General features: G+C 57.9%; 2 protein-coding genes across 2 annotated transcripts in view; both read right to left on the bottom strand.

Moving 5' to 3' along the window:
• Positions 1-1250: 1250 nt before the first annotated feature.
• LOC145539216 (uncharacterized) lies at positions 1251-19872 on the bottom strand. The gene is made up of 2 exons (XM_081572893.1): positions 18847-19872; positions 1251-3665 (listed from the first exon to the last, which is right to left on the bottom strand). Exons 1-2 carry the CDS (start codon positions 19419-19421, stop codon positions 3644-3646), a joined length of 597 nt encoding a protein of 198 aa, XP_081429019.1. The 5' UTR covers positions 19422-19872; the 3' UTR covers positions 1251-3643.
• Positions 19735-24120, bottom strand: part of JAKMIP3 (Janus kinase and microtubule interacting protein 3) — a 37284-nt gene continuing 32898 nt past the window's right edge. Inside the window, exons 19-22 of the mRNA XM_081572872.1 lie at positions 23890-24093; positions 22128-22193; positions 20379-20451; positions 19735-19796 (exon numbers count right to left, since the gene is read on the bottom strand). Coding sequence (XP_081428998.1) covers positions 20401-20451; positions 22128-22193; positions 23890-24093 — 321 coding nt within the window. The 3' untranslated portion in view covers positions 19735-19796; positions 20379-20400. The remainder of the gene's footprint in view (positions 19797-20378; positions 20452-22127; positions 22194-23889; positions 24094-24120) is intronic.

Consider the following 24120-nt stretch of genomic DNA (forward strand, 5'->3'; position numbering starts at 1 on the left):
GCGCGCTGCGCGTAGACGGGGCGGACCCGGGCCCGGAGCTCCCCCCGCCCCGTCCCCGCTGCCCGCCCTCTACCCCCCACTCCCCACCCCCCAGCCCCGCCGGCCGTCTGCGTGGGGCCGGCGCTGTCCACGCGGCGGGTGCTGAAAGCGCCGGGGATAGGCTGAGAGCGCGCTTTCTGCCCAAGCGAAGCCGCTTCGCAACTGGGTTCTGACCTCCCTCTCAACCTGCAGAAGGACCGGTGGAGAGCAGGCACGGGAAAAAAAAACAAAAACAAAAACAAACCCACAGTTTTTCGGAACTGCAGCCAAATTTCCAGGCCCTGTGAGTGATCCCAAGTCAGGCAAGGAGGCTCTGACTCAAACATTTGGCGAGTTGGAAGGGCAGAGCAGGAGTGGTGGTGGTGGTGGGGATGATGCGCCCACGGAAGCTGATCCTGACTGCCCATAAATACAGACTCCGGGCATTTCCCTGGTGCTCCAGTGGTTTCGAATCTACCTTGCAAGGCAGGGGACACGGTTCCATTCCTGGTAGGGGAACTGAGACCCCACATGCTGCAGAGCAACCAGGCCCCTGTGACGCAACGAAGACACAATGCAGCCAAATAGATAAACACTTATTTTTTTTATAAAAAGCAAGTTCAGAGTTTGGGTGGGACACGGTAGGAGGACTCCCAGCCCACCCGGCATCCCAGGACAGGGCTGTCACTCCATCAAGCCCCACGGGATTGGTTTTTAAGGAAAAGACATCCCAGTCTGCTTCTGTTAGAGCAGCCACAGCTGGAATTTCAAAGCATAAGCTGGGACAGCAGAGCCCAATCAACACTTCCCGCCCCTTGTCCCAGCCCCACCTGGGGCTCCCACTTTCCCAAAGAGATCAAACAGCCAGTGCTCACCTGTGTGGGGTCATTGCCACTGAAACACGTTCTTATTCATTCACAGAAGTTCACTGTTCTCGAGGACTTGGCTTCTCCCTTGGTTCTCATTGACAGACAGCTGAGGGGCAGGCCTGCCCTGTGGCTGACCTCAGGTGACCTCAGAGCCTGTCCTCCAGGTGACCCCCCCCATGACTTAGGACGAGGCTGTATGTGAGACCCTGGCTCCCCCTCCGCAATGCTCAGAAGGCCCAGCTCTCCTTTCTGCTGTGGGAAGATGCACTGTCATTCAGAGAGTGGGTACAGAACACAGAAGTAGCCACTGTAGCTGGTAAGACCAGCCTTGAATACTTTGTGAGGTGGAGGACTTGGATATTCTAAGATTTAAAACAATCTTTATTAAAAACTGTACAATAATTTACAAATGAGTAAAAATTCTCCGGTATATATCATAGGAATCACGATACAAAAATATGTGTAAAATTCTGTAGTTGATCACCATACAAACCTATTTTAGGCCTCTGAATACTGTTCAGCACTGACCCGAGTATCACGTGTTTAGAGTGTGGTTATTAAGGGATTGCTTCAGGGGACACAAACACTGCCTGGGGCATCGCCATGAGAAAACAAGTCCTCATTCGTGTTTGCGTAAATTTACAACAAAGCTTTTAAAAAATATACAGTAAACAAATATATGATTTGACACCTATATGTACAGCTTGATTTTCCTGAGCCTAAACGTAAATCCATTACTGTGTTAAAACATACAGTCCATCTTAAGGTCAATGACGCAGTGATGGTCAGTGTAGATTAATGTCCAACACCTCCAAACCCACTCCCGGCACGCCCTCCTTCCTGACTGCCGGCCCTGGTGTTCACAGCCGCGTAAGGCACTCAGGGTGTCCTGAAGGCTACAGGCTCCTCAAGGGCTGAGCACTTTAAGGAAAAGCCACGGTCCTTCAGCAACTGGAGCTGGAGACCACGGGAACAAGGACACACACTGTGTCAACAAGGAAGCTGCGGTTTACATGGACTCTGGTTTACACAAACGAAAACACGCATGTGTTCTTCTGGATGCTGTGCGCACTGCGTATGGTGATAACTGTTAGGCTGCACACATCTCAGTTACACAGTAAACATTTCTGTGTTTCAACCGCTTCGTGACACTTCCTCTATTTGAAGAGCTAAATAGTGAGCCCAAATATTCAATTCAATCCAGTCCACTGGTTTTGAATAAAAGGTACATTCTAGTATTTAGAAAATGCATATTATTTTTAAATACTTGAATTCTTCAGGTGCTCAGTGGATTGGCAGGAATTAGTGACAAACACTCATATTTGTCTCCTTCTTCTCTTTCTTTCCTCTTCTCTCTTTTTGTTTTTCAAAAGCCCAACCCTGAAATGCGGGATTTTGTAGTCAGATGAACAGAAGATGCCTATGACACATGAACACAAACAACGGTATCTGAAGAGAAGACTTGGCACTGTAGCGCAGCGTGCGCTTTGGGGAACATGCAGTTTCGAAATGCACTTTGGTACATGGATTACTTAAAACATTCACTGAGCCATTTTCCCTTCCCAATGCACATCCTTTTTACATATAGATAATAATGACTTCACAAGCATTGGTACATATTTACATGCTTCTCTTTCCTGTAGAGTTTGCCTCCTTTTAGAAATTACAAAGCTGTGATTGAGAATCTGGGATGTGTGGGCATATAAAGTGCTCCAGACACATGTACAACGTGGAAATCATGACCCAAATGAACACGAGGGGTGTGAATTTGGGTTTCAAATGCACATTTGGGGATCCCAAACGGCCAGCCTCCATAACTGCTGTTCCTGGGCAGGTACACGCGGGGCTGGGCGGGCCGTCAGGGAGTGGAACTGTGGAGCGTTTCTCGGTGCCTGCATCATGCCCTCCATCAGCCTCCACTCTGGGAGCCCGTCCATAGCTCCACGGTTTGGCTTTATTCGTGCAAGTCCGTTGTTTGCCATTTGATTCTGAGTACAGCAAATGTGCCGAGATGATGCAGTCATTAGAACAAGGCAAAAGAATGCAGGCGGGGTGAAACCAGACTTTGGACTTGAGATACACACCCTGACATCAAGCTCAGATGGAAAAGCAGTGAACTGGCCCCATTCCCTGTCCAAGTGACTATGTAACTGTGGCTTTAATGACAACAGAAAGGATGCTTCCTTCTTGGACAAGTGTTGATTAATCGTGCATTGCCTAGTGGAAAACCTGCACCCACCAAGGAAAAGCACGTCTGTCTGATCCTATAATCTTTCTCTCGGTTCATCCCAGGGAATCAAGTCTGGTCTGGCTGCCTCTGTCATCTGCCCCCGAGTTGAATGTTTCTTCCGACATGAATACAAAGTGAACCTAACACTTGCAGACACACAGGCGGGCCTCCCTCCAGCTCCTGGGCAATGTAGCTTGTGTTTCTTTTATGCTGTGTTGTCTGTTACGCTCTCACCCGGCTGCCCGTCTCATTATCCAGTACGACAACCTATAAGGGCCTCAAAAGAGCTCAACCCTGTGTGCCCTTTTCTGACAGAGCACATGTGTGTGCACACACAGACTCATGCATGCACACACACACACACACATTGCATTACTGACAGCACAACCTTGGATCTCAAGGGTCCAAGGTCAATAGAAGGACCAACTCCAAGCCACAAGTCGGGCTGTGTCCAAGTGCAGGAAGGCTCTCCCAGGCTGTGGACCACGACGCTCACAGGGAGTGGAAGTCACGCTTTAAACTGGCTTCATTGACATGCTGCTTCTCCTCTGAAAGAGAGTGAAGACAGATGCGTTCTGTTAGCGTGAGATATCTGAGCCACTGGCGGGGAATCCGGGCAGGGAAAAGGTCCGGAGAAATGATGGATGCTGGGACAGTCTGGCCCAAACATGGTGCCATGCTGAGCCTCTGCCTGGAGATGCTAAGGGCTCTTTCCAGGAGCTCAGAGGCCACAGAGGTCAAGTGCCTCATGAGGTCACAGGCACACATGGCCTCAGAGCTCCCTCCCACACATGGAAGAGTGCCCACGTTCATGCCGAGGTTTTGTTTTTTCTCAGTACTTCGAAAGTGGGTGTCTTGTGTGCCAATTCTTTCTTTTCACCTTTTACATCGTTAATATTTGGAAGAAGTTAACAAGGTGCTTCCCAGGATCCACATCTAACAAGAAGGGTGGGCCCTGGAGCAGCAGATTGCGAGGGAGAGAGGAGGGAGGAGGGAGAGGGAGAGGGGAGGGAGGAGGGAGGAGGGGGAAGGGAGGAGGGAGAGGGAGAGGGGAGGGAGGAGGGAGAGAGCAGGGGAGGGGAGGGAGGAGGGGGGAAAGGAGGAGGGAGAGGGAGGGGAGGGGAGGGAGGAGGGGGAAGGGAGGAGGGAGAGGGAGAGGGGAGGGAGGAGGGAGAGAGCAGGGGAGGGGAGGGAGGAGGGGGAAAGGAGGAGGGAGAGGGAGGGGAGGGAAGGGAGGAGGGGGAAGGGAGGAGGGGGGAGGGGGAAGGGAGAGGGGAGGGGAGGGGAGGGAGGAGGGGGAAAGGAGGAGGGGGAGGGAGGGGGAGGGAAGAGGGAGAGGGAGAGGGGAGGGAGGAGGGAGAGGGAGGGGGGAGGGAATGGAGGAGGGGGAAGGGAGGAGGGGGGAGGGGGAAGGGAGAGGGGAGGGGAGGGGAGGGAGGAGGGGGAAAGGAGGAGGGGGAGGGAGGGGGAGGGGAAGGGAGAGGGGAGGGGAGGGGAGGGAGGAGGGGAAAGGAGGAGGGGGAGGGAGGGGGAGGGAAGAGGGAGAGGGAGAGGGGAGGGAGGAGGGAGAGGGGAGGGAGGAGAGAGAGGGAGAGGGGAGGGGAGGAGGGAGAGGGGAGGGGAGGGGAGGGAGGAGGGGGAAAGGAGGAGGGAGAGGGAGGGGGAGGGAGAGGGAGGGGAGGGAGGAGGGAGAGGGGAGGGAGGAGGGAGAGGGAGAGGGGAGGGGAGGGAGGAGAGAGAGGGGAGGGAGGAGAGAGAGGGAGAGGGGAGGGGAGGGAGGAGGGAGAGGGAGAGGGGAGGGGAGGGAGGAGAGAGAGGGAGAGGGGAGGGAGGAGGGAGAGGGAGAGGGGAGGGAGGAGGGAGAGGGAGAGGGGAGGGAGGAGGGAGAGGGAGGGGGGAGGGAGAGGGAGAGGGGAGGGAGAGGGGAGGGAGGAGGGAGAGGGAGAGGGGAGGGAGGGGGGAGAGGGAGAGGGGAGGGAGGAGGGAGAGGGAGGGGGAGGGAGAGGGAGAGGGGAGGGAGAGGGGAGGGAGGAGGGAGAGGGAGAGGGGAGGGAGGGGGGAGAGGGAGAGGGGAGGGAGGAGGGAGAGGGAGAGGGGAGGGAGGAGGGAGAGGGAGGGGGGAGGGAGGAGGGAGAGGGAGAGGGGAGGGAGAGGGAGAGGGGAGGGAGAGGGGAGGGAGGAGGGAGAGGGAGAGGGGAGGGAGGGGGGAGAGGGAGAGGGGAGGGAGGAGGGAGAGGGAGAGGGGAGGGAGGAGGGAGAGGGAGGGGGGAGGGAGAGGGAGAGGGGAGGGAGAGGGGAGGGAGGAGGGAGAGGGAGAGGGGAGGGAGGGGGGAGAGGGAGAGGGGAGGGAGGAGGGAGAGGGAGAGGGGAGGGAGGAGGGAGAGGGAGAGGGGAGGGAGGAGGGAGAGGGAGGGGAGGGGAGGGAGGAGGGAGAAGGGAGGGGAGGGGAGGGAGGAGGGGGAAAGGAGGAGGGAGAGGGAGGGGGAGGGAGGGGAGGGAGGGGGAGGGAGGAGGAGAGGGAGAGGGGAGGGAGGAGGGAGAGGGAGGGGGGAGGGAGAGGGAGAGGGGAGGGAGGGGGAGGGAAGAGGGAGGGAGGAGGGAGAGGGAGGGGGGAGGGAGAGGGAGAGGGGAGGGAGGGACGATGAGGGGGAAGGGGAGGGCGGGAGGAGAGGGGAGGGGAGGGGGGTGGGTGGGGGCATCCAGAGGTGGAACCTGGGGTTACAGACATTAGAAACTCCACCGAGTAGTTTTGGTTTTTAATTGTGAAACTAACTTCTCAGTCAGAGGATATTCCACCAAGAGTGAACACTAAACGCAGTGGAATTGCAGTGAGCTCATCTCACTGAGGGTCACGCCTCTCCGTTGACATCTCTGCCGCGTTCAGGTGATACCGCTCCTTCGGCCCACCATCTGATCCGTTCCTAAATAGGTCCCATCAGTCCATCCACTTCGAGCTGTTAGAAAGGACTCTCTCACTTTGTAGATGGAAAGACCGAAGCCCTGAGACGCCAAGGGGTCTCCCGAGGTTGCAGCTCCGGGTTGACCAGAGCCAGGGCCCCGAGCACCTGCTCGAGGGCCTCCACCACATCACTGCCTCCCTGAGTTAAGATGATGACTGTCTTGGGGGTGGGAGCCAGACACAAATAAATGCAGAACAAGAATATTGTGGAAAATACTGTGCAGAATTCAAAAGTCACCCCCAGCTTGAAGGGACAAGGTGACGGGATCCAGTTCCCTGAGGTCATGGGACCGTCCTCCTGAGCCCGTCCTGCCCCGCTGCCCTCAGTCCACAGCACTGTGCCCAGGACGGGCGCCCCTCTGCTCCCATCCAGGACTGTGGCACTGCACATGCACACACGCACACATGTGCACACACATGTTCATGTGCAATACACATGTGCACACACACAGAGGTGTGGTTCTGCTTCCAGGCTTCCAGACTTCCACTCCCTCCTGATACACACACATATACACATGTGCGCACACACACACATACACACACACACACTCACACACACAGAGGTGTGGTTCTGCTTCCAGACCTTCACTCCCTGATACACACACACATACACATGTGCGCACACACACACGTACACACACACACACTCACACACACAGAGGTGTGGTTCTGCTTCCAGACCTCCACTCCCTGATACACACACACATACACATGTGCGCACACACACACTTACACACACACACACTCACACACACAGAGATGTGGTTCTGCTTCCAGACCTCCACTCCCTGATACACACACACATACACATGTGCACACACACACAGAGGCGTGGTTTGCTTCCAGGCTTCCAGACCTCCACTCTCCCCTGACCCCCAGTCCCACGTCCTCTTGGGGACATGGTATCCTCCACCCCTTCTTTCTCTGGCCACTGGCCCAACTTCCTGACTGTGCCCGTCAGCCCAAGATCTCACCAAGATTGAAGCTGTGCCAGGCCCAGGGCAGGCGAGTGTGGGTCCTCTCCGGGGTCTGCCCGGGGTCTCCTAACCTGGGGGCTCCACAGTCAGGAGCACCTCTGTGGGTAGGAACTGAGCCACTGTCAGCACAGGGGACTGCCCGCCAGGTTGGCCCTGGACTGGCCTCTGGGAATCCAGCTTTTGAAACTCTCCCGGAGTGAAGACGTCCCGCTTGTGGGCTGGCTGAGACAGTTTGTACAAACGGTGTGATTTACAGCAAGCACCTGCTTCCTTCTGAGGCTGGCATTTTACGGGCAGGGGGTGCCCACATGAGTAGCCCCAATAAAAGCCCTGAGCTCTGAGCCTTAGATGAACCCCCCTGCAGCTCCCCAGCAGAGACACCACACACACAGCCACGTTTCCACGGCTGGGGGAGCGCACTCCATGTGGCCTGCACAGAAGAGAGAGCGTGCAGGGAGCCTCCTCCTGGGTCTCCCGGCCTTGCAGAGCCAGCCACGTACCTGCACGACATCACTGCACAAGGCCTGAGCTGGGGCTCCACTCGAGGCTGCATCCTAAGACTCCTGGTGGGGCCCTGGGCCTGCGGGGGTTCTTGGGGACCCGGGAGCCCTCCCTTCCACTGTTTTCCAGAAGCCCAGAGGCTGTGCGGATCAGAGGGGCGTGGTCTTTGCCTCCGTGAGCACACCTGTCCACTTATTGGGTCATCATTTATTTGACTGTGTGTTAGGGGCCAGGGTGGTCTGAGTGTGTCTTGAGGTCCACACCAAAGGTTTGTCCACACTGTGAGCAAGCCAGGTACATCCCCACATGCCGCGCTTCACAGAGAGGGGACAGGGCAGTGGCGGACACAGACGAGGATGAACGTCGAGGGGGAGGAGGGACACAGGATGCATCACTCCCAGTCCAGCGCGGCAGTGATGACTCGATCAGGGTGGGCACCCAGAACCACAGCCTCACCCTTCCTTCTGCAGGGAGGGGTTGTGCTGTAATTTTTATCTCGGGCTGCACTGGAGGGCGGGTGATACAGATTCGAGTGTTCATTCAAGTCATCATTCAGGGAGAATGAGAACCAACATCACTAGGTGGGTTTATGTCACAGTCACCAAGACGGATGAAGGAGGGACAAGGGGACAGGAGGGCATGGCTGGACACGACCCAGCTGGCAACTTCGGCGTCTCTACCTTGGCAACTTCGGCGTCTCTACCTTGGCACCCAGTCCAGTGGGCACAGAGATGTCAGTTCAGTTCAGTCGCTCAATCATGTCCGACTCTTTGCGACCCCATGAATTGCAGCACACCAGGCCTCCCTGTCCATCACCAACTCCCGGAGTCTACCCAAACCCATGTCCATCGAGTCGGTGATGCCATCCATCCATCTCATCCTCTGTCGTCCCCTTCTCCTCCTGCCCCCAATCCTTCCCAGCATCAGGGTCTTTTCCAATGAGTCAACTCTTCGCATCAGGTGGCCAAAGTATTGGAGTTTCAGCTTCAGCATCAGTCCTTCCAATGAACACCCAGGACTGATCTCCTTTAGGGTGGACTGCTTGGATCTCCTTGCAGTCCAAGGGACTCTCAAGAGTTTTCTCCAACACCACAGTTCAAAAGCATCAATTCTTCGGCGCTCAGCTTTCTTCACCGTTCAACTCTCACATCCCTACATGACCACTGGAAAAACCATAGCCTTGACTAGACAGACCTTTGTTGGCAGAGTAATGTCTCTGCTTTTTAATATGCTGTCTAGGTTGGTCATAACCTTCCTTCCAAGGAGTAAGCGTCTTTTAATTTCATGGCTGCAGTCACCATCTGCAGTGATTTTGGAGCCCCCAAAAATAAAGTCTGCCACTGTTTCCACTGTTTCTCCATCTATTTCCCAAGAAGTGATGGGACCAGATGCCATGATCTTAGTTTTCTGACATCAGAACCCTGCTCAAAGCTGCAGAAGCAGAAGTCTCATCAGTAACACCCATCGGCAGCACATGCCAGCGCATTCGTACCCACGGGTCAGGAAACAGCACGCCAGCTTCTGTCAAAGTAAAGCCTGAGTCACTGGCCCCGCCATCTCTGTTTGTCCTGGGGATTCCCGCTGCAACCTCAACTGTTGGGAAACATGAAGCTGTTGGCAGGGCAACCAACCTTCCTGGGGTTGGAACCAACTGTGGGTGGTGGGCCTCATGTTGTCCAGAAATGCGCGCAAGGCAAGTGAACCCGGGCCGGAACACGGGGTGGGCCAGGCAGAGGCCCAGAGCCCAATTCGACAGGCACGTGGCAGGGGCGAGGCCCTGCAGCCCAGATCTTTGCTCTCTGCCCCCAAACATCACCCCTACTCCAGGTCCCAGATCCTCAGAAGTAAGCCACGCAAATACATGTACGATCAGCTTATGGGACAGTGGAGGATGGGTTAAAACCAGAAACTCTCCGTGTGAGCGCTACTATTCTGGGAAACCATAGCCTAGCATTTCCAAACACAACAGAAACCAACAGCAACAACAAACGTGTTTGGGCCAAGGGCTTCCTTCCCTGAAGCTCTGACTTGGGGGAAATATGAAGAAACAGATGGTCTCGCCCAGACCCGGCTGAGCTTCCTCCCTGCCGCCCGGGCAGCTCTCTGCAGGGCCTTTCCATCAACTACACAGAGGGGGACGGGGCTTCTGTCAGCGCCCCCGGGCCATCGACGCGGCCCTTCTCCCCAGCACCCCACAGGCAAGAGCCCGCTGCAGGCGGGGCGGTCCACTCTGGCCCAGGATGGTCCATGCTCACACCATGCCTGGCTCATCAACTTGACTGGGCCAATGCCCAGACATTTGACAAACATTATCCTGTGTGTTTGGCGTGCGGGTAGGGGGGTGTTTCTGCTTGAGATTAGCACTTGAACCCACAGGGTCAGGCCCGGCCGGTCCCAAAGGCAAATGTCCCAGGACCTGTGGAGGAGGCGGGCAGCATCCCGAGGGCACGCTGCGGCCCTGGAGTGACCGCACGGCTGAGGTAGGCCTCCAGTCTCTAATCCCCAGACCACTGGGCAGGAGACCCAGCAACAGGCCTGACCCCCAGCCCCGCCCCCTCCCGCACTTGCTATGACTGGGCAGGCTGCCTGTCCAGATCCCACACGGCTGCCCCGTGCACGTGCCCAGCACACACACAGACCCGCACAGACAACCACACACAGGCCTGCACACAACCACACATAGACCCACACACGCAACCACACACAGACCCACACACACAACCACACACAGACCTGCACACAACCACACACAGATCCACACACAACCACACACAGACCCACACACACAACCACACACAGACCTGCACACAACCACACACAGACACACACACAAAACCACACACAGACCTGCACACACACAACCACACACACAACCACACACACAGACCCCCACACACAACCACACACAGATCCACACACAACCACACACAGACCCACACACACAGACCCCCACACACAACCACACACAGACCCACACACACAACCACACACAGACCTGCACAGACAACCACACACAGACCCAAACACACAGATCCCCACACACAGACCCCCACACACAACCACACACAGACCTGCATGCAACCACACACAGACCCACACACACAACCACACACATAGACCTGCACAGACAACCACACACAGATCCGCACACACAACCACACACAGACCCGCACACAACTACACAGAGACCCGCACGCAACCACACACAGACCCACACACACAACCACACACAGACCCACACACAACCACACACACAACCACACACAGACCCACACACAACCACACACGCAACCACACACAACCACACACAGACCCGCACACAACCACACACGCAACCACACACAGACCCGCACACAACCACACACACAACCACACACACACCCACACACAACCACACACACACCCACACACAACCACACACACAACCACACACAGACCCGCACACACAACCACACACAGACCTGCACAGACAACCACACACAGACCCGCACACAACCACACACACAACCACACACACACCCACACACAACCACACACACACCCACACACAACCACACACACAACCACACACAGACCCACACACAACCACACACAGACCCGCACACAACCACACACACAACCACACACACACCCACACACAACCACACACACACCCACACACAACCACACACACAACCACACACAGACCCGCACACACAACCACACACAGACCTGCACAGACAACCACACACAGACCCACACACACAGATTCCCACACACAACCACACACAGACCCACACACACAACCACACACAGACCCACACACACAACCACACACAGACCTGCACAACCACACACAAACCCACACACACAGACCCCCACACACAACCACACACAGACCCACACACACAACCACACACAGACCTGCACAAACAACCACACACAGACCCACACACACAGATCCCCACACACAACCACACACAGACCCCCACACACAACCACACACAGACCTGTACACAACCACACACAGACCTGCATGCAACCACACACAGACCCACACACACAACCACACACAGACCTGCACAGACAACCACACACAGACCCGCACACAACTACACAGAGACCTGCACGCAACCACACACAGACCCACACACAACCACACACACAACCACACACAGACCCACACACAACCACACACACACCCACACACAACCACACACAGACCCGCACACACAACCACACACAGACCCACACAGACAACCACACACACAACCACACACAGACCTGCACACACAACCACACACAGACCTGCACACAACCACACACAGACTCCCACACACAACCACACACACAGACCCACACACACAACCACACTCACGGACCTGCACACACACGACCACACACAGACCCGTAAACACAACGTCACACAAAGACCCACACAGACAACCACACACAGACCTGTACACACACAGACCCGTACACACACACAGACCCGTACACACACAACCACCCGCACACACACCCCCTCGGCTCCTACTCTGCTCTCCGTCTGGGTGACCAGGAGCTGCTCTTGCCCGAGAAGGGGCGTCCGCTCTCCTCCGGCGCCGGCTGCTCTGACAATGGCCTCTCTCCGTAACGGCCTTGTGCTCACGCTCTGAAAGGGCCCACACTGCTTAGGCCAAGACGGCAACATCACAAGCACTAGAGAGCCGGCCGTGGGCCAGGAGCCGCCTCTGCACAGAACAGATCAGGCAGCAGAGCGCAGACCCGGGGAGGGGAGGTGTCGGCCTCCAGTCCCTTCTCCCGCTTCTCCGAGACCGCGTGCAGACATCCCAGCAGCGTGAGAGAACGGCTTTCGCCGTCAGGTAAACACAAAATGCTAAACAGAGAGGAAAAAATGGCTCCAAAGCCCACATGGACTGGAGGGGTTTGTCAGTATCCCCGGATATCGAGGCTTTCTATTTTGGATGACCCCTGATGACCACAGGCGGACCCCCAGAAGAAACTCCTGCACGAGCACATCAACAAACCTCACCGAGTGTTCACAATGGCGAAACCCAGATGCCCATCACTGGGGTGGTGGAGCCCCACGAGGGCCTCCCGGAGCGGGACACGAAGACATGCGGGTCACCGGGCAGGTGAGTCTAAGCACCATGAAAGGAAATGCGCTGTGCGTGCAAAAGCATGACGCCTCTTATGAGGACTTCAAAAGCAATAACAGTTACACCTTTCAGAAACATACGTGTCTGCCACAAAGCTCTGCCCAGGGCACGGCCCCAGGGGTCAGAAGGCAGTTACCTCCGAAGGGAGAGGCAGGCATGGGACGGGGTTGGAGGTCAGACGTCAGTGAAGCCAGAGGTGGTACACAAAACCACCGCCGGGGCCATTCCGAGCCCAGTGGCAGGAGAAAGCCAGTGTCAGGACGAGTGCAAGTCCGTGCACCAAAGAGAGAAGAGAAAGAAAAGTCGGTGACGAGGGCCGCGGTGGGGGGTGCAGGCCTGTGAGTCAGCACGCAGGGCGGCGGTGCCCTATGGGCACCTTGGGCACCATGCTCTGTGCAGGGCTTGTCAGCTGGCATCAGACAAGCCCACGTCTGTCCGCAGCCCCGAGCCTGCTCCCTTCTCCACCCCATCCCCTGCCTTGGGGCTGGGCCCATGCTGACGAAGCCACCCAGCCAGGTCCCCTCTGTGCCGGGTCTGGGGGCTCCATCCCCTGGGAGCTGTCCTTGAGTTCAGCCCCCCGCCCCCAGCACAAATGGCCTGGGAGCTGCTGTTCACACTTGGGTGAACCTTCTGTGAGGCACATAAACAGCTCAGCTTGTCCTTCTTTCCTTCAATATAAAACAATACACACAAATTAAAAAGACGGTTGCGTCAGGGCATGATGGAGACGATCGCAGACGAGGCTTGAATGGAGCCATCCTCTCACGTGTATGCGCAATGCCTGCTGACTGCGGACGTCTCCTGAGCAAGACTGCCTCCTCCCTGAATTTCATCAATGACAACAGCCATCACTTCTGGGCGCTGGGTCTCAGCACAGCGTGAGCAGGCTCACAGGAGCGGGGGCTCATCGGTATTCAGTGCCTGCTCCGGAGAGCTGTACCTCTGCCCTGCTGACAGCTGAGTCTCACATCTCGGGCTTCCAGACCCTGAGCTGGGCAGACAAGGTGCCTGCAGCCCCAGCCCCACCCCCGGGGCCCAGAGGGGACTAGGCATGTGAGCGTGGAGGACGCCGGCAGACAGCAGCTCTGACCCCCTGCCTCCCTGAGTTTGATGACTCAGAGGCGGGAAGGACACTCCAGCCGGGATGGGGCTGACCGCAGAGCAGGCTTGGTCCAGCCAAGCAGAAGGCATTTTCCTCAAAAACAGGAAGAGTTCCTTACAGTGGGGGTGGGAGGAGACGAGAGATGGACAACCACTTGCAAAAAATGTGCTTCGACCAAAACCATACACTAAACGCAAACATAAACTCAAAATGGGTCGTGAATATGAATGTAAGACACAAAGCCACACGATTCCAGGAGGAAACCCTGGAGGGAATCCTGGTGACTCTGAATCAGGCAAGGTTTTCTCAGGCCCGACACCACACAACCTATTTATTTTTAGGTTGACAAATTAGATTTTTACCTAAGAACTTCACTTCAAAAGATACTCTCAAAAGAGTAAAAAGACAAAAAGGAAAATACTTCTGCACTATATATCTGACCAAGGGGCTATATCTGAAACGTATAAAGGCGTCTTGAAACTCAATAATAAGAAAGCAAAGACTGAACTTTTAAAAATGGGCAAATGATTTCAATGGTCAGTTCACTGAAGAAGATGCATGGAAAGAAGCTCAACACGCAGCAAACGCCTGATGTCGTTGGTCACGTGCGGTGCTGGTTCCGTCGCTCAGCCGTGCCTGACTCTCTGCGACCCCATGGACTGTAGCCCACCAGGCTCCACTGTCCAGGGGGTTCTCCAGGCAAGAATCCTGGAGTGAGTAGCCATTTTCTCCTCCAAGGAATCTTCCTGACCCAGGGATCGAACCCGCATCTTGTGCACTGCAGGCAGATTCTTTACCGACTGAGCTACCAGAGAAGCCCTCATTAGTCATTAAATGAATGAAAATTAAATTCAAAATGATGACCACTTTGCCCTCATTAGAATGAACCCCCCACCCCCAAAAGACTGACCACATCAGGTGCTAGAGAAAATGTGGAGTGGAAGGAGCTCACACACGTCACTGGTGGGAACGCAACACGTCAGGCTCCGGTGAGACTCACGTCTCCAGGGAACGGAGTTACAGGTAGGGAAAGGGGCTGGGTCTTGAATGGGTGGCCTGGAATTGGAAGTATCATTGTGAATTTGTGGTTTTATAACAGACACACAGATGTGAGATGGATGCACAGATGACAGATGACAAGTGACAGGTAGGTGGCAAGTGACAGTTGATAGACAATAGATGCCAGACGGAGGATGGGGCAGAAAGATGATGGATAAGAGATAGATTATAGATAGGTGATAGATGCATGGATGACAGTCGACAGATGTTAAGTGATAGATAAACAGATGACAAATGATAGCTGGATAATAGATAATAGATGGTACATAAACACATAGATGAGCCTTTGACTTTGCCTCAAGCTTATAGGAGCCCCTGGTAGCTCAGAAGGTAAAGAATCCGCCTGCAGTGCGGGAGACGTGGGTTTGATCCCTTGGTGGGGAAGATCCCCTGGAGAGGGAAATGGCAACCCACTCCAGTACTCCTGCCTGGAGAATCCCATGGACGGAGGAGCCTAGCAGGCTACAGTCTGTGGGGTCACAAAGAGTTGGACACAAGTGAGCGATTTCACTTTTTCTTCCTTTCTTTAAGTACATAGTTAGATGATCGATAGAAGCAGAAATAAACAAAGAGGCGTGGCTACTCCTGCATTAGTGCACAGAGGTATGTCTCCACGCTCTGCCCGAGAGGGCCTAGCAACACCGTCAGCCCAGGAGCTGCGGGCACACCCAGCCCAGAGAGGCTGGTCCCCAACACCACGCCCGACAGAGGGAACCAGGCTCCTTGAAGAAGTGGATGTTTCAGGCTTGGGGCAGGGAAAACACAAGATAAGCTTCAGCATCCTGCAGGGATGGAAAGTAAGAAAGGGCTCGGGGCACAGAGGGGCTCAAGAGTCAGAGACATCAGCCTGATGGAAACTCAGTCATTTACCCTGCCACGATCCGAGCAAGAACAGAATTAAAGACAGTGTTGGTTATCACCCCCAGAACAAACTAAATACCCACGAGCCCATACTGCTGCATGGAATTGGATAAAGAAAGAAATGAGAGAAGGGGACAGGTCTTCTCCAGAGAAAAATTCTAATAAAATAGAAGGAACGTGGGAATAGAAAGCCATGAGAACCACCATGGCAGGAAAGACCCACTGATGCCGGCCTAGTTATCGGGTCGTCGTCCAAGGAGGATCAGCATGGTTGCTTGGTCTCAAAGTGTCTCTCTCCAACACTATTTATAGTTACAGACGACACCTTTTCAGTGGAGAACCTGGTAGAACCTTGGTCAAGGTTCCACCTGGAGGGACACGGTGTATGGACGTCGCACACCCTGACGGACACACTCAGAGGGCACGTCACCGGGGGCAGTGTTGCCAAGAACACCAACTTCAGTCCCGTCAGAGGGGCACGTCAGACAAGTCACACGGAGAGCGATCCACAGAATAACCAGCCAGCTCCTACCGGAGTGCCAAAGTCAGGACAGTGAGGAAAACTGGGAGGAACCAGGAGACGACTCGACACGGTGGGCGCTCCGGACAGAGTGGGGGGCCCAGCTGAGCTTGGAGAGCGCGCTGCGGCGACATGAGATGGCGACGTCTGGGGAAGCTGGGTGAAGGGCTACAGGAACTTTATACTCTGTGCAACTTTTCTTTAAGTCTGAAACTACTTTAAAATAGAAGACTTTTAAAACAGCTGATGGGAGGAGGGGGCGCTTGCTTAGGAATCTGGTAACTTGGTGTCGCACGTACTGCACCAAATGTGCGTGGAACCAGCCCCTCCCCGTGACGTCTCCAGTGCGGAAAGCCCCGGCCCCCCGTCTGCTCCCGCCTGAGAGGGGCCCTCGCTATCTAGGGGGAGCGTGTCAGTGGTCAGGGCTGGGAAGAGCGATAACGACACAGAACATCCTGGATTTAGACGTCAGCACTCTGCTGACAGCCTCAGACTCACCCTGGAGACTGGCGAGCCAGAAGGTGATGGGGGAACCCCCGCAGGGGTTGACGTTTCCCACGAGCCGCCGTCAGCAGCCACAGATCCGCAGCCCCCCGCTCTGCGCCCACAAAGCATCCCCTCCCCGCTTGACTGAGAAAATGCAAAACAGCATCTTCTGGGTATGGCCGATCCCGCCGCCCCATGAAGGGAAGCCTGGGCTGTGGGACCCCTCTCACTGAACGTCTGCTACTTCTGCCCAGGGTGAGGATGGCTTGGTGCCAACTGCTTCATACATATCCTCCTACTTTGGCTGGCGACCCAGACCTCTTCCCCTGGTCTCTGGAGGGCGGTGCTGAGGGAGGGAAAACGTGCTTGTCTGTGGACCCTTGAGAGTGAGACCCTGGCCCCCACTGCGTGCCACCACCCCGCAGCCCCACATGAGACGTGCAGCCCAATTCCGTTCCCGCATGGTGATGCCCACCACCCCCCACCAAGGCCACCCCAGCACGAGCATCCTGGGAGCAGGACTTGGTCCAAGTCCCGTCCGGGTCTCTCCCCAGACGTCCAAGGGAGCCTCCATCAACACCCAGGTCCTGGAGGCTGCCTGTGGGGATGCTGGAGTGGGGTGTTGATGGAGGCTGCCTGGGCCCCAGGGAGGCCGAGCCTGCTCAGCACCCCCACGTCCGACCCTCACCTCAGGCATCCAGTCATCCATACCCGGCCCTGCTCTCCTCCACAGGTGGGACCTGCTCACGGTTCTGGGGTACCAACTGGCCTTCCAAGCCCTGGTGGGTCCTTTGTGCCCCGCCCACGGTAAGACAGACTGCGGAGCTGCGCTGGCTCTCCGGGGGAGGCCGTGGGGAAGATCCCGAAGGGGCAGAGGCCGCCCCACCACCCGCGGGGCCCTTCCAGGGACTCTGCACTGTCCATTTTGACACAGCATTGCCACGGCCATGTAGTCATCGTCCTTCACTGGCTACGGGTGACCTCTGAAGCCAGGCTGTGACGGCGGGTTGTCCTCGTCCAGTGCTTGCCTTCACACGACACGGCGCAGCCCACGTACCTCAAGGGACCCCGAGCTCCAGGGACCCCGAGCTTCAGGGACTGGGCCTTGAAGGGGTGCTCAGGTTGGAGGGCCCATGTGTGGACCAGGGTGGGGGACCAGCCTCCACTCCAGAACTAGCCTCCAGAGTGGCCTTTCCCACCGGAGGCTGTGCCCACGCGTCCCCAGCCCGGCCCAGGCCCTGCACCAGGCTGACTGCACGTGGTTTTGAGAGACGGGCTTCCTCAGAGGAACCATGTGAAAGAGCCAAGCGTCTTGAGGCCCCACCTAGGGAGCAGGCGGTGGCCCCACTCTGGCCTCTGTCCCCGCAGCCCCACTGTCAGAGGTTCAGGGGGCTCTGTGATGGGGCGGGGTGGGGGAGATGGGGCTCCTTATCACTCCTACACACCCAGAACACAGAACTGCCCCCCGAGCCGCCCCACGTCACCCAGAAACACGTGGAGAGGAAAGCTCACCAGGAGCGCCCGCCCATGCAGATCCTGCCCCTGCCGTGGGGGTGACCCGCCAGCTGGCCCAGGGGGGCCTCCAAGCCCTGGGGTGGGGGAGGTGATACTCTGAGGACAGGGAGGTCTGCGGAGCTGGGAGTCAGGGCCGGAGAGAGAGGCTGCTCCACAAGAAAAGGTTTCAGAGTTTCTGGGCCCAGCCAGATGGGGTGGGCAGGCAGGTTGAAAGACCTGGGGTACGGGGTGGGGCTGCGTTGGCAGGAGGGGCTGGGTGCCCTCTTCTGCCGGGAGCTGAGCCGAGGCCGCCCCTGTGGCTCAGGGACGTGCCCTGTGACCCTGCACAGGCACCTCGGTTGGCCATGTTGGGGGGTGTCCTGGGTCTGGGCAGAGGACACCCACAATACAGTCAGCACCTCTGGGACCACCCCGCGCCCACCTTGCCCTCATAGACACCAGGGCTCCCGCTGCAGGGTCAGCATCCAAGAAAACTGAATCCACACCTCAGAGGGGGCCAACCTCCCCCCACCCCAGGAGGCGGGATCCCGCAGACCCGAAGGAGGTGTCGGCACCCCACAGGCTGGGAGGGAAGGTGTCACGTCCCAGAGATGACGGCTGAGCCTCACCTGCTGCCGCCTAGGCGTCGGGCCCCCTTCTCAACCGCAGACCTATGGGCACTGTCATCCTCGCCGGCACTGCTCCTGGAGTACGAAGGCTGCAGCTCTGGACCTGGCGGCTTCGGCCACACTGGCCCTGCATCTGTGGTGCCCGGGTCTGTGCCGCCCAAGACAGCCTCTGGCCCCTGCGTCTCTAGTGAGGCCCGGTCCTGTCCAGCCACCCTGCCCTTCTCGTCCCAGCCCCCTCCACTGGCTCCTCGGTCCTCGCTCTGGCCAGTCCCTTGGCGCAGCTCAGGGCGGGAGGCGAGTGGCATCGTGGCATCCACGGTTCTGTCCCCACAAGCAACAGCATCTGACACGGCAGGGTGGCCGCATGCGTCGGGCGGCAAGTGCCCAGGATCCCGGCGAGCGAGTTGTAGTGTCTTTGCGGCTGGCCCGGGCGACCCGGGGAACCACACTGGAGATGCTCCATGGGCCGCCCCGAGTGCCCTGGACGAAGGTCCCCGTCGTGGCAACAGCCCCGCCGCGGCGTGCTGCGGGGCGCCCGCGTTGTTTCCGGGAGTCCGGCCTCTCCTCCGATTCATGTTGCAGTCACTGAGGGAACCAGGGGAGGCGGGGGCCGGGGCTCCTGCCCTGAGGCGGCCCTGTGCAGCCGCCAGCAGGGGCCCCGCGTGTCCCCGTAACTGGGGCTGGGGGGCTGTGTCCCAAGCAAGGACCTGGGGTCCGCAGCCAAGACCAGGTCTCTTCAGAGAACCCCAGTCGGAGAACGAGTTCTAATTCTGGCTCATCAAAGTGGACAGTCCCTTCAGAGGTGCTCATAGACTCCCTCTCTCCCTCCTCCTCGACGGCAGGGGGTCTGCAGAGGCCAGCTCCCCCCGAGTCTTCAGGGACGAGACACGGCGCCTCACTCTGCTGCCCGGGCACCCACCGCTCTCCGGTAAAGCTGGAGGAAAGGGGGGCTGGAGGGACAGAGACGCAGGACACAGGTCAGGGGGGTGGCAGGGCGAGAGGGAAGGGGCTGGAGGGACAAGGGCGCCGGGAAGGATGGCTCTGCTCCGGAGGAAAGGTCCTCCGGCGGCAGGGGGTGGGGGTGGGGTCCCACAAACAGACGGACGAGGTCTTGTTTGGGGAGGAGGCAGTGGTCAAGCTTTTGCATGCACCTCAGGCTGAAAGTCGCAGGGTCGATGCCACAGCCTAGGATGACTGTGACGTCCTGAGTGAGCCCAGCTTATGGGGAAAGCGGGGGTCCTGGCCGAATCTCTAGTGTCACCCCAGATTGTACTTGATACACAAATGACAAAAGTCACCAAACCCCCAGCGCTGCCTCCTGCCGAGGTGCCCAGAGCAGAGAACAGGGAGCCTGTGCACACATCTCTCCCCGAGGAGGTCTCTCGGGCAGGCGAGCACCCCTCCCCCTCTGGTGATGGCAGACCCTCCCCTCTAGGACCTGTGCAGGCCCTGGGTGTCGCCTCCAGGAAGCCCCTCCTGCTTACGGAAAGTGGGGGCCCTCCTGGTCCCCGGGACATGGACAAAATACTCACCACGCCAGAGTGCCCAGGCGAGCTATGACCAGAGAATGAAAGCTAAGGAGAAAAATAAGAACAAAAATAGGAACTGAAAAGGACAGGGGAGGGCGGAGACATGGGAGGAGAGAAAGGAAAGAGAGTTTGTAGAGCTTCTGGCAAGAACGCACGTGTGAGCACAGATAGGGCGACACGGAGCAGCCGGCCGGGGGTCAGGAGCGGGTCCTGGCGCGCTGTGTCCAGCGGGTTAAGGGCTGAGCTGCGAGGGGCCGTGAGGACGCCTGGGTCCGAAGTGACCACGCTGTCTGTCCCTGGGGGCCGTGCTCTGGGGCCCCGCACCGTCCAGAGGACGGGCTGCGGGCGACAGTCAGGAGGGAGCCTCTGCCGGTCACTTTGCCTCTGGGTTGGGGGGAGTGGGGACCTGTCGCCGAGCTGATGCTGAGGGCGCTAACTGGCTACAATGATGACGGAAGTCTTATGGATGGAAAGACGTGCCAAGCGCCAGGCAGACACCGGCGCTCCGGGACAGTATTTCGGTCCCCTTATAACTGATAAAGCACACCCAACATGCTGAATAGGTTTCATTCTCAGAAAAACCCTCCTTTTGGGTTTGGGGAGGGGCCCGGCCAATTTAGACACAAGAGAAAATCTGGCTGCCGTACAGCTGCTTGGAAAAGCGAAGCCCCTTCAGCTAGATTAAAAGATAAACACCCAATTAAAAACATTCGAGCATTTAATGCAAACAAATGCTCTCACTTTAAGATGGAAAAGGAGGCAGGGACTGCACCGCAGCGAGGCTGTGCAGCCCCCTCCTCCCCAGCGCCCGCGCGAGCCTGGGGCCTGTCTGCACCCACCCATGGCCCCGCCCCCAGGGCTCCAGGGGGCTGTCACGGGCTCCGGATTTGCAAGTTACCACCCAAGACTGTTCGGCAGATGGCGGTAGAGAGCCCACGGAAGGGGCCGGTTTTGTCCACAGGAGGATGGGCAGGGCAGGGGAGGACCAGCCCTCGGGCTGCCGCGCGGAGGGGCCCTCTGTCCTTGTGCTGATCGCTCAGTCGCGTCCGACCCTCTGCGACCCCCTGGACAGTAGCCCGCCAGGCTCCTCTGTGCACGGGGTTTCCCAGGCCAGAATATGGAGTGGGTTGCCATTTCCTTCTCCAGGGGATCTCCCCAACCTAGGAATTGAACCCACGTCTCCTGCATTGCAGGCAGGTTCTTTACTGCTGAGCCACCAGGAAAGCCCACTAGAAGCCATTGAAACATCCTAAATCACAGAAAAAAAATTTTTTAATTAAAAATAAAATAAAACATCCAACTGTCCTAGAACTCAGGGAACCCCACAGGAAGAGCCAGGCTTGTCTCCACGGGTGCTCCGTCCACCTTGTGGGGATTCACAGAGCCAGGGCTTGGGGGAAGATCTGGATAGTCCTCCCTGACCCCGAGTCACATGGCCCCAAACCAGCTGTACCCAAGCACCCACAGCTTCCCAACTCAGGAGCCACAGTAAAGGACTCTCACAAAAAGGCCCTGGTCGCTGGTCTACAGGTACCCCCGAAGCTGGGACACTGAGGCCGTGAGAGGCATGGTCCTGGGGGTGGCCTGCTGGGTCATCGAGGCCAGGGTGTGCCCAGACCCCGTGCTCCAGCCCCTGGTTCGGAGCCTCTTTCTGCCCAACAGCACCCCAGCTTCAGACCAGTGCTGTGTGGCACCGGCGGCTACCGCCCTTCTCTCTGTGTCAGCCCCAAAGTTCACATTGACCTTCCTTACCTTTTCCTCCAGTTCCTTTATTTGTCTCTTCTGGGCTTCTATTCTTTCTTCTAATTCTTTAATTCTCTGCAATGTCCAAAGGAGGGAAATCCTCAATAATCAGAATATTTGGGAAACCAAGTGGGAAAAGATCTTTCAGTATTTTCATCCAAGCACTTGGTGGGCAAATCCCACAGAGCAGCTGTCACACCATTTGCGGGGAGGGGGCGGGGCCTTGGGATGCCCTACCCACCGACTTCTGGGGCCTCGGCTGAAATGTGCCTGCTTCGGTTTCTCTGACACAGCCTCTCTGAGTCTGCTCTTCCCTCCAACAAAAGAGTGGGCACCCCCCACACCCGCCCTGGCCACACTCCCACCTTCTGCACCTTCAGATCACAGACCACAATGCTAGAGCCCAAGGAAATGGTAAGGGCCCGATTCATGGTCCTTCCCAGATGTCGCTACAGCAGCCCAAGGAGCAGACTGAAGGGTCGCAAAGCCAGTCATGGGGAGGACTTTCCTGGCAAAGTTGACTGCACAGTTGGAAAGCCTAGTCTTCATTGTGCACCATGTCGGTCAGATGGACACGTGTGTCCATGCCCAACCTGGATGCCTGGCCTGGATCCTGGACGAACCTGGGCTCTGACACTGCCCGACTGATGGGAGTGAGGGGTCCTCACACTGACCACCTCGGATCTGACAGCAAGGGTCCTGGTAGCCAACAGTCCTCTGGTGAGACATCAGGCCTGACACTCACAGGACACCTGGGCTCACTAGTTTAGCTGAACCCGGAACACAGCCACGAGGCTCCTTCCAGGCCATACCAGTACATGCAGGGGACTGGAGGCAAGTCTTACACACCAAGGCTGCTAGTCTGCCAAGGTCCCTCATCCCCACTTAGAAATGAACTGGCCAGAAAAATGGACTGGCCAGACTGGCCCAAGGGCCCCAAGTGCCTGAAGGTCAGGAGAAGGTCCCCAAGTCCCAGGCCCAGGAACTGGTCTCTGTCCCCCAGACACCTTCTCCAGATCTTACCATTGAGGGAGGAGCCAGGGAAGAGATCGGTATCAGGGGTCCCAGAAGGGGGATGTACCACCCAGAGGCCTGGGCACGATGGCCCAACAGGCTGGTCTTGAGGGACAGGCAGTCTGGGAGGGGGGCCCCCCGTGGGCAAGGCTAGTGGAGAGGATGGCCACTGGGCGTGTGGTCATTACAAGGGCACGTGGGAGGGCTTGGCCAGTGGAAGGCCCTGGCCAGGAAGGTATGGCCCTTGGAGGCATGGCCACGAGAAGGCCTGCCCCAGCCTGTCACCCCTGGCCCCGTGGCGCCCCTCCCCTCCCGTAGGTCCCGCCCCACGGCGCCCCGCCCCTCCTGTAGGCCCCGCCCCACACTGCCCCGCCCCTCCCATAGGCCCCACCCCGTGGTGCCCAGCACCTCCCATAGGTCCCGCCCCCACGGTGCCCCACCCCTCCCGTAGGCACCACCCCGCGGCGCCCTGCCCCTCCCGTAGACCCACCCCGCGGAGCCCCGCCCCTTCTGTAGGCCCCGCCCCCGAATCGCCCCCTTCCATAGGCCCCTCCTCGCCCCGCCCTCCCATAGGCCCCGCCCCTCCCATAGGCCCCACCCCGCAGCGCCCTGCCCCTCCCGTAGACCCCACCCCACGGAGCCCCACCCCTCCTGTAGGCCCCGCCCCGAACCGCCCCTCCCCTCCCATAGGCCCCGCCCCCGCGGAGCCCCTCCCCTCCTGTAGGCCCCACCCCGCGGCACCCCGCACCTCCCACACCTGCTGGGCCACTTGCAAAAGCTCCATGCGCTCCCGCAGGATCTGGGCGTCCCGCTCGCGCAGCTCGCTCATGACCTGGCGCTTCCACTGCTCCACCGCCACCCTGAGCTTCTCGCGCTCCTCCTCGGATAGCAGCTCAGCCACTTTGGCCCCGGCCTCCTGCTGCAGGGCGTCGTACAGCATGGCTTCCAGCTCTAGGATGTGCTGGGGGCGGAAGGGGACACGTCAGGC

Source organism: Giraffa tippelskirchi, chromosome 2 (assembly GCF_054371585.1).
Source record: "Giraffa tippelskirchi isolate mGirTip1 chromosome 2, T2T-mGirTip1v1.2.pri, whole genome shotgun sequence".
Classification (NCBI taxonomy): domain Eukaryota; kingdom Metazoa; phylum Chordata; class Mammalia; order Artiodactyla; family Giraffidae; genus Giraffa; species Giraffa tippelskirchi.

Excerpts from the sequence above, each read along its gene's own strand:
- LOC145539216 (XM_081572893.1), bottom strand. The coding sequence starts at position 19,421 with ATGAATCGGAGGAGAGGCCGGACTCCCGGAAACAACGCGGGCGCCCCG. Across the intron at positions 3,666-18,846 it reads CGACGCCTAGGCGGCAGCAG|AGGAGAAGCAGCATGTCAAT; the intron begins GTGAGGCTCAGC and ends ACTCTCTTTCAG.